Consider the following 17,426-nt stretch of genomic DNA (forward strand, 5'->3'; position numbering starts at 1 on the left):
CAGCTTTTTTTAAGTATTTGGCTGGCCAACTTAAAGTCATTTTGTACTTAAAATAAGCCTCAATAAATAGTTGGGTTTATTTGGATGAACTTATTTTAAGCAGTTTATAAGTTGAAAATAGCTTATAAGTCAAAAAAAAGTAGGCCTTCACCTATTTTTTTTTTAACTTATAAGCAATTTTTAACTTATAAACTGCTTTAAAATAAATCAATCCAAACAGGCTGTATATATGTCCATGGTCAGCAGAAGGGACACGTCACACGCGAATATATACCTTGCTTGTACGAGTCGAAGAAGAAGAAGGGTCCATGATGTCTATTGGGCCCCCAGTTCTAGTTTCGGGTCCACAATTTAGAGTGTCGTTTCGGTTTTGAAGCCCAATTTGTTTACACCCAGGGCCCATTTCCCTTTACTCTTTATCGAGGACCCAAATATTCTCAATTTACGTGTCACTGTCAGATGTATCCCACCAAACCCAAATCCAATGTTGACAAAATCGCAGCCGTCCAATTCGATTCTGCTTTAGTAATGATGCAGTCAAGCTTAACCAATGTGGGCCCTATTCAATGAGCAGACAGTGGGCCGACAGTAGCTAGGCCCACATAAGTTGTCTCTGTCCCCACCTCATAAGGCCTTTTTCTTCCTTCATATTCACGTTCTTAGCTCCAATTTTTTTCATTCTCATTTCCACATTTACATATATAGCTACAATAAGAAACTTTGTTGTGGAAATGCTCTCTATTTGAAAGAATTTTGGTTTCATATTTTTGAAAGTTTGTCTCTTTTTATTAGTAAATCAAGTTGAAAAGAGTAAGTGTAGTAATGGGGATTACTTCTTTGCAAGTTTGCATGGATTCATCCAACTGGCTACAGGTTTGTATATTACAAGATATTTTAGCCTACGTTTTGTATTCATTTCTAGCTATTTTTTGCACTTTCTAATCGATTTGAACAACATGTTCCAGTCTCTTTAAAAATGTCGACGAATGCCTATTTAATCATTTGAAAATAATGCATTTTTGAAATATCTGATAGTAACATTTTTTTAGAGTCGGAGCGATGTAACTACTTTTTTTTTCCAAGCATTGCATGATTCCAACAAACTTTTTACTTATGTGTTTCTATTGTCAGGACACAATTCACGAGGAAAGTGAGTTTGATTCATCTTCATCTCCATCAGGTGGTGACATATTCACATGCTCCAGGCCTTTAATTGAAAGAAAACTAAGACCCCAACATGACCAACCACTCAATTGCCCTCGTTGTGACTCAACACACACTAAATTCTGTTACTACAACAATTACAGCCTTTCTCAGCCAAGGTATTTCTGTAAATCTTGCAGAAGGTACTGGACTAAAGGGGGAACTCTAAGGAATATTCCTGTTGGTGGTGGATGTAGGAAGAACAAAAAAGGATCTTCCAAGAAATTGTCTAATGACACTATTACCCCTCATGTTGGATCATCTAATAATTCATCTTCTATTTCTAATAATAATTACCATGAAATGCCATTTTCACACTTTGATAATTTTATGGCAAATAATAATATTAATCATAATTTCATGCATCATGCATCTATTGAATTTATGGAGAGCAAGTATGAAGCTTTGGTGGGGACTACTAGTACAAGAAATCAAGATTTTCTTGGGAATGTCGATGTTGCTACTGGTCTGATCAATGGTTATGGTGAGATGGATAATTCAGGAATTGGACCAAATTATCAGGGTGGGTTTTGCTCTAGTACATTTGGGTTGCCCAATATGGATGGGAATATAGTTAATTACGAGGGACAAAATATAACAATGGATGTGAAGCCAAATCCCAAGATTTTGTCTCTTGAATGGCATGATCAAGGATGTTCTAATGCTGGGAATGTTAAAGAATCTTTTGGCTACTTGAGTGGAGGACTAGGATCTTGGACTGGATTGATGAGTAATGGTTATGGATCATCTGCGACGACGAACCAGTTAGTTTGAGAATTATATCAGCAAAAGGCTTACAGTCTAATGATATCGATGGATATATAGGTGTTGGTTCAATTGTTGTCATAGCACTAAGCTAAGTTACTTTCACTTTAGTAACCACTTAATTTCAATTTGTGTTGTTAATCTCATGTTGTAATCATGAGTGGTTGAGATTATCTCGGGTATAATTATTAGGCCTGAATTATCCCTACCTAAATTCCTCTGAAGGAAAGATGTACTGGTTTTGTACTTTTTTGTGAAGGATTTTCCTTAGTTTAATTAATTAAAATAATTAGCATGTTGTGTGTGAATGGATATTGTAGAAGCTGCTCAAATTCGACCATGACTTGCTTTTAAATATTCAAAAGCTTTTAGGTTATTCACATTTGTAATTTTGCAAATCTTGGTCAGCTAACAGTGTATATAATTAATGGGAGTGTTGAGGAATTCAAAGTTGTAGGCTTCTTGGATTTGATCAGATATCGAGGAAGATATTATATTGCTGTACATTACTCCCTTTTGTTTCAATTTATATGACATAATTTGATTTGACACAAAAGAGATAAAATAATCACTTTTCAGCTCATCACTAGTCATAGAAGCTTAAACTTCACAGTAAAATTATGGGACATTATTAGTTTTATATGTGAAATTTCAAACATTACTATAAAAGTGTTATCTATAAAATTTAGTGCGGAAGTAACAGTAAGTAATACAAAAAAGATAAGGTCAGGAGGGATAATACGATTCTCGCTAGTTTAGATGTGTATTTGACAATTTTACTATATTATAAATGTGTTTCTATGTCTTAACCCAAATTTAAATTTCTATGACGATAATTGTTTTTCGAAAATAAAACCTATAGTAATCACTATCGTCATGCAATTTTCTAAGAATACTTTGCGTTAAAGAGTCGCAGAAAATACTAGTAAAAATAAAGATTGAAAACCTACATTTTATATTTCCAAGGTCTTAGTTTTATTTCCATGAATAACCAAAATAAGTTATTCTTTTGTATCCAGGACTATTATGACTTGAAATAGGCCACATACAACACCTTTTTATACCTGTGTATTTGTATGTAACTAGTGGCGGATGCAGGATTTTAATTTAGGGGGTTCAACATATAAAGAAAGGAAATAAGCAAAGAAAAATTAAAGCAGACGTTTGCTAAATTTTAACTCGCCTTATTTGTCCTTTTAACATTTCTTTCCATTTTTCTCTACACCGTCGAGCTTTTTTTTAAAAATATCATTTTTTTTTAACTTTCACTTTGCACTGTCCTACTTTATTTTAAACTTTCTATTTTTTCTTTTAAATTAATGCCCCACAAAAGGTAAGTTTCTTTAAAAAGTGTGTATTGAATTATTAATATCATAATATATTTTTTTGAAATTGATAAAGAAAATAAAAAATATTATGATATTAATAATTCAATATTTACACTTTTTTAAAAATAATATATTTTTAGTACTCAATAATAATAGTAATAATAACAAAAGATGTTGAACAACATCAATATATTAATATGTAGAATGATAAAAATATAGTTGAAAAGAACTCACTATGTAACTCGATAAATAATATATAAAATTTAACAAAACGAGATATGCATAGTGTGTTATTTCTTTTCTTTTGGTGGAAAAGTGTGTTAATATTGAAAATCAGTTAGAAATTATAGAAATCTAGTTAGGGCTAATATGTGAGTATGAAAAAGAGAGAATAGGAATATTTTTCATTCCAATTACATAAAAAAATATATATAAAATATTTTAGATACAATATTTAAACTTAAGAAAAATAAAAAAACAATTAAGTAAATAACAAATATACACAAATGGGCTAACTACTTTTTATCTACCCAGCCACAATTGCTCATTTGAGAGTCAGAAAGGCTCAAGCCCAACAACATATTCAAAGCCCAAAATGCACATTATTCGACCTTAGTTATAAATTGAACCCCCTTGACCGCTAAGCCATTCTTTTCAATTGTACTAAGGGGGTTCATTAAAGGATATATATCCATAATATTCAAATTTAACCTTCTATATACAACGTAATTTTTCGATTGAGGGGGTTCGGGTGAACCCCCTCACTCCCATGTAGATCCGCCCATGTATGTAACTAGTTTAGAGCACGTGTGTCTCACGTTAATATATAAAATTATATATAAAAGGTAAATATAATATGTTTGTTTAGTTCTACACATAATTTTTATTCAAATCAAAATTTTCGTAATTGTTATCTTTGGTTTAAAATATTAAATGTTAAGATTTTTAATATAGTTCAAATAAGGAAAGAATTACAAAGAAAATTTTAAATAACTAAACATTAGAAGTATTCTTAAAAAACGATATCCCTATAACAATTTAAACATAGTACTTTAGTTAAATCGTTAATATTAAAATACGACATGAAGGCTCAATCTACATTTGCTCAATCAAAGTTGAAATGATCAGACAATGTAGGGATATAATAATATTCCATCATAGGATTTATATTAGATTATTAAAAAATAATAGTTAATGTAAAAAAATAGAAAAGAAAAAAATACTCGTTGGTTAATAATAAGAATAATGGCTCAAATTTGACCTATTGTATAAGTATACCTTTGTTTATTTTATAATGGGGATTGAATCACCTTTGTTAGGGACCGATTAATTCATAATATGAGACTTTCCTACATGAATTCAAATTTAATCGAGTTTCAATACAAATACTAAACACCTAGACATGATTGTTCTTTTATTTTTCTTTACATACAACAGAATTGTTTCTTTACAAACAAAAGAATGAAAAGAAAACTAAATCATATTATGGCTTATTCCTGTGCATAGGTTTTTTTTTTTATAGATGTGCTTTTCTATCTTAAGTAGGATATTGGTTTATTTCCTTTATTATGAATAGGAGTCTTTTTAAACCAACCTATTTTATAGAATTTTTTGGGAGTAGTTTTTTTCCTACGTTTTTTTTTGTTGTTGGTAAGATTTTTTCCTACGTTGATGCTGACGGTTGCCTCTTGGATAAATTTTTTTATGGAGAAAACTTAGAACTATTTATTACAATAAATTTAATTTTTTTTAATTTTTAAAATAACTTTTTTTTTTACAATATACTTTAGGACAAAAGGAAAAGTTAATTGATTTAGAAGGGTCCATAAACTTAGGAATTCAAGTGTTAGTAGATAATTTTTGCCTATTTTTTGGACTTTTATTTGGCTATATTATTTTTGAACGTTTTTCTTTACCTTTTTTTGCCTATTATTTGGACGTGTTTTTGATTATTTTTTGGACGTAATTATATAAGGTAATATTTTAAATTGATTTAGAAGTGTAAAATATTAGGACTTTCTAAAATAGAATTCTAGAAAAAAAATTTAAAAGGTAAAGTTAATTGATTTAGAAGTCAAGTATTAGTAGAAATCTTTTACCTATTTTTTTGGACTTTTTTTGGTTATGTTTTCCTTTTTGGACGTATTATTTTTATCTAATTTTTTTGGGATGTTTTTAGACTTTTTTTCCTTTTATGCAAAGCTTTTTTACTATTTTTTTGTCAAGTGTATTTTAGTTGCAAAAAGATTTTCCGTAAGAATTTGACCATAATAATAAAACATTCTCTAATTAATTTTTATTATATTTATTATAATTAATAATTAATATCATTAAAGTAATAATATAATAATTAAAGAAAAATGGTAAAAAAATAATTTTGTCACTATAAGAAAATAATATGGCTAAACGTTTCATCCTCCGAATCACTTTTAAAATTGAGTACTTATATGATATTTGTAGTAAATGGATCAAAATATAACAACTCAAAAAGCGTCAGTAAAAAGTAAATCGATGAAATACTAATAATACTTTACTTGTCAAACTCAAAAAATAATACTCTTTAGACTCAAACAATAATAAAGTCAAGTTCTAAAGTATATTCAAATAAGGGAAGATGTTAATAAAGTTCAAAAATTTAGGATTCCCTACATAATTTATTCAGATCAAACTCACTCTAGAATTATGTGTGAAGTTAAATAATGGTATCATAAATCTTTAATTTATTTTTATTTTTTCCAAAATCCTTCCTGCTCCACAAAATAATCTAAAAAGTGTGGGGATAATAAAGGATAATTTGAATAGACATAAAAGATAAAATTAGCAAAATAATCCTAATGATTAGTGCTATTAAATGTATACCATAAAGAATTTTACACAGTTAAATTACTTACAAAATTATTATATATTATTCTTTGTTACGATAAACATAGACTAACAACTTAGCGAATACACTAAATGGTCGGCGTAACAATAATGACATTTGTCGATATGCTACCGCCTTAACTTATTAACTAATATTAATACACTGAACTTAGAATGAAAATCTTTAGAATATTGATTAAACTTTTTTCACTTTATTAAAAGACTCCACTTTAAACAAAATCATTTTTTTACTGTTTTTCTTCAATAATTATATCATTATTATAGTGAAACCACAATTTTATCTAAAGCGGAGTCTTAGTATAGATAAGTTAATCAAACACCCAATTATTTAGACTTAAATTTTCTTCCTGTATCACACGGAGTGGTCATTTCCTTCTAGGCAAACACAATCTAGCAGTATAATTTGTACTTGTACATAACTACATACCATTAGGACACACTGAAAAACATGAAGGGACATGCTTTTCATGATCTTCAACGAATGCAACAACAATGCTTCAATTTTGAGACAAAAGCAATAAGCTGAATCATACACTTCACTGAAGAACACTATCGAAAATAGAGCGACAAGGAAAAGATCATAAGTCGCATATCGCACACAAACAAAAGAAGAGACAGACATATTTGTATGAGTATATATGTTCACTGTTACAGGGACCACCATGTTTTAGACGACAAAGCCTAAACAGATTGGTGAGTAGCAACAGATGATTAATTAAATTACGATAATAATAACAGTGAATTTGCGATCTTCCCTTGCTAATTTCGCAGTTGGTTTAAACTAAAACAGAGGATAAGTTGACAACCAACCTAAGAAAAATATAATATGGTGAACCCTCTCACTGTTGAATTTGATGGGGAAAAACCTGTGAAGAGCAGAATGGATATTGACTATTCATATAATCGATTCCCATCTTTTGACTTAAGATGAAGTTGATTAGTTGATATACATATCCACTCTTGCTACTTTATACTTTATAAACCTTTATAATCCATGCAGATAGACAGAAAAATAGGCATTAAGGTTGTCGAACATCCATTCAATAAGAAGGCAACAGCTAAGCAACACATAGAACAGGTCCAGCAGTTCTACTGAAAAATAAATAGCAAACGAGACGACATAAAACACGGGGTTCTCGACAACAGATACTAGCCTCGCATAAATATCCTAATTAATTAGATACACAGTTTCAATGCCAACTAAGGAACTACAACATTTTATTATCAACTATGACGAAGAAGAACCAACCATGGTGCTCACCTTTTTCAAGAAGCCTTTCACCTCGCTTTCCAACTTGGCTTTCATCTCAGGGGAAATATTATCACCAGCCTTCTCAAGCATTGTTGTCATTGACTCCAGATTCTGTTTTATGACGACCAGATCAGGTCCCTCACCATTTGAAGGTACTGCTCCAGAAAGCACAGCTGGGGGATGAAGTGCATCCGCGGGCAGAAAAGAATGTGCCGTCTGTTTGTTGTCAGAAGTTGAAACATGACGGAGGCGATAACTGACAAGGGCAGGTCCAAACGGGTTTCTGCTTTGTAAACACTGCAAGGCTTCCATAGCATCACTATCCTTTACAAAGACAACCTGGGCAGTAGAATCATTTAGGTACAGAATTTTGGATTCCTCTAGCGGACCAAAACTGGCAAAGGTAGCAGTGATATACTCTTTAGAAGGCACCGGTGAACCCGGTGTAAAGTATAACAGAAGTGTGTTATGATCTCCATTAGAATTGGGTATCCCAATGGCAGCAGATTTAGTAGCTCTTCTCCTTTTTTGCTTGGGTTTATCTTGACCTGTGACAGAACTCAATTCTGTGAACTCCTTTCCCTTCATATTCTGATCTGTGACCTGTCCATTCAAATCTGGTAGGGCTGAAGAATTATTCTGAATATTTAATGCTTTCTCCTTCATTTTCCTTTTCTTGCCTTCAGCTTGTGCAGAGGAAACAAGACCGGTGATCTGTGAATTATTTGGTAATGAGCTACATGCAGCATGAATTTCATTGGCATTTGGTTGTCCAGCTAAAAGTTCAGCATTCAGGAGCGAAGAGGCCCCCTGTACCCCCAACATGTTATCTGTTTGAGGACCACCTTCCAAGGGTATCGAGCCAGTGACTTCCACACTTTTCAGCAGTGGAATAAACTGGGTGTTGCTTTTACTCACATCTGGCAGATTCTCAGAAACCAACTCTTCCTTCTTCCTCCCCCTCCTCTTAGGTTCAAGTTTACCTTGAGTAGGGGCAGGACCTATAACCTGCATATTTTCAACTGACAAGCCTGCGTTATTTCCATTCAAGTCTGGTAATCCACACAATACCCCAATCTCATTATGAACCACAGCTGCAATTGTCGCCTTCTTTCTCTTTCTGTGAACTCCTCCCTTTTTGAGTGTATCAGGTCCTGTCTCTACAGAATGAATAAGGACAGAGCCATTCATACTGGTACTATCTGCAGTCATCCTGGGTAAGTTGGTTTTAGAACTAAACTTGGGAGCAGTTGCATTTATGTCATCACTTTTCTTTCTACCTCTCTTCTTGGGGAGAACACTCGGAGGAGGCTGTCCTTCAACTTGCAGATCATATCCTCCAGAGGCCAAAATATTATCAGACTCGAAAGTTTCCCGACACCCTAAAGTAGTTTCATCCATCTGAACTTCAGGATCTCTGAATGCTCTAAAACTCAAGAAAAAATCCTGGATTGGAATGGAACACGTGCTTTGAATAGGAAAGAAGCAATCAATAGCTGTCTGACATAGTTCTTGGAGAATCTCTGCTGAAGAGGCAGCAGTGAAATCTGCATTATTGCAAATGCCATTGTCAGTAACAGATTTCCTCACTCTCCTTAGTGAGTTCTTGTTACTGCTATTACCAATTTGAGTGGAGACCATAGATGGATTGGAGGAGCTCTTTACTCCTCCAGGAGAAACTTCCTCACAATCTTCAGTTTCATATTCTCCCTGGCCAGGTGAATTCTTACGGGGGGCCCAACTGTTTACATAAGGATATGACAGGTACTTGCTCTTCTTCCGTTCTCTTGACTCGAAACTTTTTTCAGATTTTCCTCCGGCATTTTCATTCGCAATATGGGAACGGGATATCATGCTCCTCATTCCTCTAGGAGATTCCAATGAGCCAGACAGCTCCATCTCAGTCATTTTACAATCATCAGAACCACTTCTACAGCTCTTAAGGACACTATCACTGCTAGACAGCTTGTCTAGATCTTCATCCCTGCTTTCTGATATCAGATTATTTGTTGGCCTGAGTTTGTACAAAGGCAATTGCTTATGGCCTATTGATCTGTAAAAGGCCAATAGGCAATTCTCAGTAACTGTGAACTCAATATTACCTTGGCTACGAAGACCCAAAGCATGGAATTTGATGAATTCAAGAAAGTTTGTAGGCTCAAATTGAGATACCGAAAAAACACTACCCCCACTCCTGTCTTCCTTTGAAGGAAAATTTTGAGCAGCAACTTGATTTTCTTTTGAAAAACAAGAACAGGTCATCTCCTGTTTTACACGCCTACCAAACTCGCCCAAAGCCTTCTCTATTGCACCATAAAAGCTTCTAGACTTATTCTGGCGAGACATCAGCGCAAAATACTCTATAAAGGGCTTTAACTGGAATGGCCGACACCAGACAGAATTAGTGTTACCAAAATGCTTAACAAAGAACCAATCCCTTTGATCACACTTCCCAGAATCTTTCGATGCGTGCGGATCACAAATCATTCCCGGCCACCACAAGTCAGTCTTCAATTTTACCCATACTAAGTCACCAACAGCAAAATTGTGTTGTTGATTATCACTGACATCGCCTTCTGCTTCGTTCCCATTGACACCCATAGGGCTGTCAGTTTTCATGGAAAACATGCAATCTGGACCATTACCACCCAACATTTGCACATCTTTATAGCTTGAATTATGGAAAGGGTACATTCCATCCGATGGACCAAATACATCCACTGTCAGAGAAATACCATCTCCAGAAACTTCTATCTTTGTAGGGGAATCATTTACGTGCACATTTGACGTGTCAATCGCTTCGACAGCATCAACCATACCAATTTTCTCAACCCCATTATACTGAGACTCATTAAAATCAGCACCCGATTCCGCAGCCGGTACATCACCATCATTTATTTCATTAGTTTCTGGAATTATTGTCCCCAATTCTTGATTTTCATGTTTCAAAGTCCCTCCTTCCATCAGATTCTCAAGAGTAACATCCTCGTTCTCCAGGCCAAGTGCCTCTAAATCAATAGCATCATCCACATCTCCAAACTTGTTCTCAACTCCCTCGAGACCATTATAATCATCCATATTTAGAAGCTTACTCTCACTCTCAACTGTCCCCTGACCATCCACTAGCTTCTGCTCAGTACCAACACCCTCTAAATCATTATTATCATCCACATTTGCTAACTTCTCCTCACTCTTAACTCCCTCTGAATCAATGTTATCATATCCATCCACTAGCTCCGGCTCAAACCCCACTCCCACTAACTCAGAGTCATCATCCCCATTTGCTATATTCTTGTGCACATTATCACTTCCAACACCATAACATTCACTTGATGGAACCTCTGTGACTGTGACCAACTCAGAAACAGCACAACTCTCACTTAAGCTAGGTAGAACAGAAACCTCTTCTAGGGTTTTACCATCTGAATTTTGACTTAAAACTGGTTTACATTCCACAGAACCCTCCACTAGGGTTTCTGAGATATTCTGTTTTTCCATTACAAACAACCACCTAAAAGGTCTCAACTTTTCTTCAAATCAATAGCTACCCTTCAATTCATCTCTGAATTAAAATAGAAAACAAAACAGAAATAAGCAGACAACCAACAAAATTCAAGAACAGAATAGAGAAAACTCTTAAAACCAAACTAAAGATATCAACTTTACTGTAAAACAAACAAAGATACACATCAAGAATAACAAATTAACAAAACTAGTAACCAGTCTAAGTACCAGAAAGAACACCTTAAAGAACATAGAAAAAATGGGTTAAAGAGATCTGATCAGAACAAATCAAGTGAAAAGAGAAAAAGGGTATGTGATTTTTCACCTTCTTTATCTGTTCTTCTTCAGTAACAGCAATTAAAATGGAATTTTTTTCTTGTTTTGTGGAGTATCAAAATGGGGTTTTTTTGGGTTAAATCTTGCAGATTTCAGTGTGTTGTGTTGTATGAGAGGAGTGAGTCGGTGGTAGAGCTCTACTTTAGCCCAACAAATGAGAACTTCACTAAATGTGCCACTTCTTGAAATCCTAGTAATTATCAACTAGAAAGGTACAATTTTGTGCATTTTGGAATTGGATTCCTTCTCTTAAAGCTTAGATATTTTTGCTTTGTCCCACTACATCTTACGGCTCAGTTGGTTTATGCATTGTAATACATGTATAAATAAATTAATCTTAGGTTTTATTTTATGTGATTATGTGATATTTTTTTTTATTACTACGTGACTTTTTACCTTTTTAATCAATGAAATATTATTATTGTGTAATTATAAGACTATCATGAATTGTTTCAAATCATAAATTTAAATTCTGTGATCAATCAAATATTTTCACGTAAATAAAATCGGAGGAGTGCATGAAACTTCCTCGTACCCATGTTATTTGTGTTTTAAAGTTTATTTGACATGTTAGGTATTTTGAAATAAATTCAACTTACTAAAAGGATTAATATTTGAGATTCGAAGTAGTACGGATTGTATATCTTTGTATATTTATTCTAATTTTGTTATTTCTGTACAATGAATTTGTAAAAATTTATCGTCTTCATATAACGAATTAGTAAATTCAACACGTTCTAATGTTTTGATAATTATAACTTTTAGCCTTTAATCAAAAATTTAACACGTGAGCGTTGACTTTTTTTTAAAAGCGGTGAAATCAAGGGTACAAATATAAATTGAAATAAGAAAACAAAGAGAGGAAGGAGGCCTTACTTCGGAAACAAAGGTAACTAACTACGCGAGAGAATAAAACTCATATTAAACACTATCCTGACATTAATTGGTGTAAGGAATGCACGATAGCGAACATCAATCTTACTTCGGAAACAAAGGTAACTAACTACGCGAGAGAATAAAACTCATATTAAACACTGTCCTGATATTAATTGGTGTAAGGAATGCACGATAGCGAACATCAATCCATCTCAATCTACTTGCTAATCACGCTTTCTAATAGCTTTCATGGAAGAGTGGCCATTTAGTTAATTATAAAAAGTTCTTATTCTCAATTACATTGAAATTGAATTGAATGTGATGGATATTTTATTGTTTGTCCGGATAAAGAGTTATCTAATCTAATTAATAAAGTTGAAGTGATCTAAAATTATTGTCGACTGAAATTGCATATAATTCCCAAAGGGCCAAGTTACTAGTTTTATTTTATTTGCTCATGTCGACTTAAATATTTTCTTAAGAAATACTTATTAAGAGTTTATTTTATTAAATTAACCTTATTAATTTTGTTTGAAAATCTAAATTTGACTATATATTCTCGATTAGCTAAAATAAATAAATAAAAAGAATTTCTTTTAAATATAAGAATTAGGTAAAATAAAACGAAAAGAAATAGTGTATCAATGCTGATGTTGGTGGATGATAATGGGATTAATGTGGATATCCTTTATTTTACAAAAGAGATCCTCTTTGGACCGTTTTGATTGGAACTTTTAAATTAATCTGCCAATTATACTACGTTTTTATTTTATTTTCTGACCAACCACAAGTCTTATATAGAGAATTTTTATTTTGACAAGAAAGTTATCTAGTTCATAAATGGAAAAATGTATTAATGGAGTATTAGGTACACCATGATTTTTGTTTTTAAAAAAAGTTACTCGCACTTATATATACAGCAATCATATTTTTATTATGGTTAAATAATTAATTTTGGTAAAAATATATAGTGATAACTATAACTAAATAATAATAGTGAATATGAAATTAATTTGACGTGAACATTAAAAGTAGGGTGAATCTTTTAACTAGTATTGATGTCTTTCAGTTAATTTTATTGAGCACATTTTTCATTTTTGATAGTGTTTATTACTCACTCAGTGTCAAATTATTTATCATGTAAAAATGAATCACGACAAATAATTTGAAACGGAGCAAGTAACAACAATAACAAACCAAAACTACATGAAGACAAACAACTATTGAGATAACAACAAACAGTCTAAAATGAATGGATTAACATTTTTAGTTATTTGGCTACGATATTTCACCGCCTAGTCGTAATAGTTTGTAATTGTTATATGTGTATATTTAATACAGAATAATTGTATACATCAATTATACATTGTACTAGCTAGTATATGTATTAAGAAATTAATATTAATTTTTTTTTATAAACATTATTAGATTGTTGTAAAGTACAAAATGAAAAAAAGAAAATGATCTTTTATGGCAATTTATAAATTGAAGAAACGAAAATAATCTTTGCAAAAAATATATTTTTTTTACGTATAAAAATAAAGATCTCTTATAGAAAAACAAAAATATATAACAAAAATCAAATTTGTAAAGTTCTATAAAACTAAATCTTCCTAAATATCTTGAAGAAGATATTTTTCTTTGGAGTAAGACTTTCTAAGTCCATTATTAGCTAAAATAGATGGTGGGCTTTGGTTCTAGCAGAAGAGCCATGCCTTTAGGCCCATTCTTCTTCTTCTTAAGCATAAAAGGTGTAACTAAAAAAAGTTCTTACTAGCAATAACGCTTTTCAAATATTATTCTTGCAATGCCTTGAGAGGACAAATAATTACAGCTACTAAATTCTTTATTCGTGTTGATTAATCAAGATGGTTGTCATCATTTCTTTCACTGTGCATATAAAAGATAGAAGACATTTCGTTGTATTTTAATCAGCCTAGTGAAAAGGTGCACTCAAATTTCATAAAAAAAATTAAAAAGTGCTTTGTAAGTTGAAAAAATAACTATACTCCTTAATTATCGAGTTGTATAGTTTATACGAGTTAGTAGTGGTATAATTGAACTACGTCAATGCTAAAATATTTGTTTTTGTCATTTGAAGAAGTCGTGTCACAATTTCTTGAGCTCTTCTTTCCGGTGGAAGAGGTAGAAGTTTCAATTTAGGAGGTTTAAATATGAAGAAATAAACACACGAGGACTAACCTTTTGAAAGTGGGTAAAAGATGGGGGGAATATCTGTAAGACATTTTTCTTTGTACCGAACACACCTAAGGGAAAGAAGAAAAGAAAAACAAAGAAGGGGCATTCCGAGAATCGAACTCGGGACCTCTCGCACCCAAAGCGAGAATCATACCACTAGACCAAATGCCCTGCTCTCTTCTGTACTCTTATTTGTTTTAAAGAACGTGTAATTTCACTGTTGAACCACCCACAAGGTGCCGGGAGATGATTTGAAGTTAATTCGAAAAAACAAAAATTATTTGAAAGTTGAAATTGAGTCTCAACACGAAAACAACCTCTCTATTTTTGGATTTAAGTTGAAGATTTATCCTAAACAACCTCTTTACCATCATAAGATAGGGATAAGGTTTCGATACACACTATCCTCCTTATACTCCATCTGTGAGATTATACTAAATTTATTGTTGGTGTTTAAAAGATAACAAAATCTACAATAATTAAAAATCATGGTGTATTAAGCTAAAAAGAAAAAGAAAAAAATTACATAAATACACGTTTTATTGTACCATAATCTCTAAAATTTCTTATCATTTTAAAAAAAATTAAAATCCCCTCTCGGATACATCACTTTTCTCTCGCTAATACATTCATATCCTCATCTCGAATATATTCCTCCCTTCTCGGATATATTCCTCTCTTATGTATCCGAATTTCCTATCCCTTCTTTGATACATCTTTATCTCTTCTCTGATACATCCCTCTCCTCTCGGATACATCCCTTCCTTATGCATCTAAATGTTTGCTGATGTATTCGAAAATTCAGTGATGTATCCGAAATCCATAAATTTTAGAAAAAAATTGTAATTTTAAAAAAATAAAGAAATAATATAATTAACTCTTAACACTATGTGATGTATGTAAATGAATTATGTATTCAATATACAGCCCTAAATTTGCATTAAGTGACTAGTCGGCACTCTCTTTCACCTTTTATCATTGACTCATGCACGTTTTTAAGAAATAATAAATAAAATTTATATTTTATTATAACTAACATACCAATTAACTAAACTATTAAAATTTTAAAAAATGAGTAATTGATATTAAAAGTAAAACATAATTTTTCTCTTAATATGTTAACGTGATTATTTTTAATACAATGGACAAGATAAGTAAAACGGAGGGAATATTTTTTTTAATCATAATTGTCATTTCCCTTTTCATTGTCCCAATCAATCACCTTGAAAATGATCGAGCCGTAATATGTGATTAGACATTGGTAATTTTAAAGGGAACTAAATGATGATCAGACTTGAATTAAACCTTTATAATTTAACCAAAAAGAACTATTTGATTGTGAGTACTTTTGAAAAAAACGAACTTAATCAGTTATTATGTGATTAGACATTGGTAATTTTAAAGGGAATTAAATGATGATCAGACTTGAATTAGTTACTCTCTCTATTCATTTTTATTGATCCATTATATTGAAAATAAATTCTCAATTTTAAAGGAGATTTTTTTTCTGTTTTACACTACTCATTCCAATTCATTTTTCAAAACTATTACAGAGTATAAATTAATTAAGATGGTTATCATGATAACAAAATATACTTCATTTATTATTCAAAATCCGCTATGAGCACATAAAAATGAACGGAGGGAATACTTCAATAGAGAATTAATCTAAGATAAAGAAAAATGAAAAGATGTTAGTGGAAACAATAATGTATAGAGTCTTCCCCTATATAAATGACAATTTAGCAGCTAGCAGACTATATTTGTAATTTGTCTTCAACTTTAATTTGCTGTAAAAGAAGAAACATATAAAAAAAGTTTTCTCAATGTGATGAACATTTTTTTCTAATTTGGAAAATGTACTTCATTCTACATTGCATTATTGAGAAAAAAAAGACACTCGGGGTTATCGGATTAGATCAACTTTATTATTTAACAAGTATTTTTTTCTTTTTATTCCCTACATTATATAGTTGTTGATAAAAAGAGGCATGCATATGCGTTGCATGTATTCAAAAAGTCTGTGTAAATTAATAATGATGCAATTGGAAATTATCTTTGACAATGAATGGAAAGAATGAATTTCTATTGTCTTCAATGCAGCGTTCTTTTTTCTCAGTCAAATCAACTCTTCTTTTTGCTCCTATTATTGTCTTCTATCTTTTTGCTTGCGTAGGGATGTTCGATAGTCTGATAAAAATGATAACTAACACACACGTCAAATTAAAAGAGTAAATGAAGTAGAATGATACAATATAATGAATATGAGCGATGAAAAAATGAAAGAATTTAGTTGAAGAAGTTCATTTTATACATCACGTAATTGAAATTAATCGTCTGAGCCTTTTTTCATATCTCACGAATTGATAGACCAAAACCTTATATCTTAAGGTTTACACACCTTTAGTTATGTTCACTAACTTGTACAACAGAAAAAAGCCTCATACAATTAATATCAATTATACGAATCACAAAATTAAAAAAATTCAATTTAGTCTATGATTGAAAAAACAAAGCCAACCCCTAGACTTCTTTTTATTTTTAAAGATAAGTAGGATTTGCAAGTTGCAAACAAAATGCAAGTAGAGGGTGATAAGACATGTCATTTCTCCTTACTGTCTGTTTGTCTGAATATGTTAACATTCATATAACTATTACTACCCATGCTTAATTTGGACTTTGTAGATGTCTTGTACATATGCATTAACTTTTTTTATTCATTCGGTATTAGATATTTATTTTAGTGTCCGATCAATTCAAATTCACATTCAGAAATTCTAGTTCTTCAATGTTTATTCTTTAAGTTTCTCTCAAGGCTTTGATCGGCTATGTTATATGGGGGTATCTCACGTTCAAAAGATGAAAGTTGCTGAAATGAAAATGTTGAGATGGATGCGTGGGCATACCAAGACCGACACGATTAGAAATGAGGCTATTCGGGACAAGGTAGAAGTGGCCTCAGTGGAAGACAAGATACGAAAAACGCGACTGAGATGGTTTGGGCATGTGAAGAGGAGAGACACAGATGCTCCAGTGTGGAGGAGTGAGAGGTTGGCCATGGATGATTTCAGAAGAGATAG

The 17,426-nt window shown here is 31.9% G+C and overlaps 2 protein-coding genes and 1 non-coding gene across 3 annotated transcripts; 1 reads left to right on the top strand and 2 right to left on the bottom strand.

Moving 5' to 3' along the window:
• Positions 1-696: 696 nt before the first annotated feature.
• Positions 697-2,294, top strand: LOC129899632 (dof zinc finger protein DOF5.6-like). Its single transcript, XM_055974644.1, has 2 exons — positions 697-873; positions 1,132-2,294. The coding sequence occupies exons 1-2, from the start codon at positions 823-825 to the stop codon at positions 1,975-1,977; spliced, it is 897 nt and encodes a 298-aa protein (XP_055830619.1). The 5' UTR covers positions 697-822; the 3' UTR covers positions 1,978-2,294.
• Positions 2,295-7,192: 4,898 nt separating this feature from the next.
• Positions 7,193-11,556, bottom strand: LOC129898733 (uncharacterized). Its single transcript, XM_055973381.1, has 2 exons — positions 11,261-11,556; positions 7,193-10,993 (listed from the first exon to the last, which is right to left on the bottom strand). Exon 2 carries the CDS (start codon positions 10,927-10,929, stop codon positions 7,408-7,410), a length of 3,522 nt encoding a protein of 1,173 aa, XP_055829356.1. The 5' UTR covers positions 10,930-10,993; positions 11,261-11,556; the 3' UTR covers positions 7,193-7,407.
• A 2,889-nt stretch (positions 11,557-14,445) lies between these two features.
• TRNAP-UGG (transfer RNA proline (anticodon UGG)) lies at positions 14,446-14,517 on the bottom strand. The gene has a single exon. It is a non-coding gene; the product is annotated as a tRNA-Pro (tRNA).
• Between the last annotated feature and the right edge of the window lie 2,909 nt (positions 14,518-17,426).

Source organism: Solanum dulcamara, chromosome 8 (genome assembly GCF_947179165.1).
Source record: "Solanum dulcamara chromosome 8, daSolDulc1.2, whole genome shotgun sequence".
Classification (NCBI taxonomy): domain Eukaryota; kingdom Viridiplantae; phylum Streptophyta; class Magnoliopsida; order Solanales; family Solanaceae; genus Solanum; species Solanum dulcamara.

Bases quoted from the DNA above. Each gene is read 5' to 3' on its own strand.
- LOC129899632 (XM_055974644.1), top strand. From the start codon at position 823: ATGGGGATTACTTCTTTGCAAGTTTGCATGGATTCATCCAACTGGCTA. The intron at 874-1,131 runs GTTTGTATATTA...TTCTATTGTCAG, and splicing joins ATTCATCCAACTGGCTACAG to GACACAATTCACGAGGAAAG.
- LOC129898733 (XM_055973381.1), bottom strand. From the start codon at position 10,929: ATGGAAAAACAGAATATCTCAGAAACCCTAGTGGAGGGTTCTGTGGAA.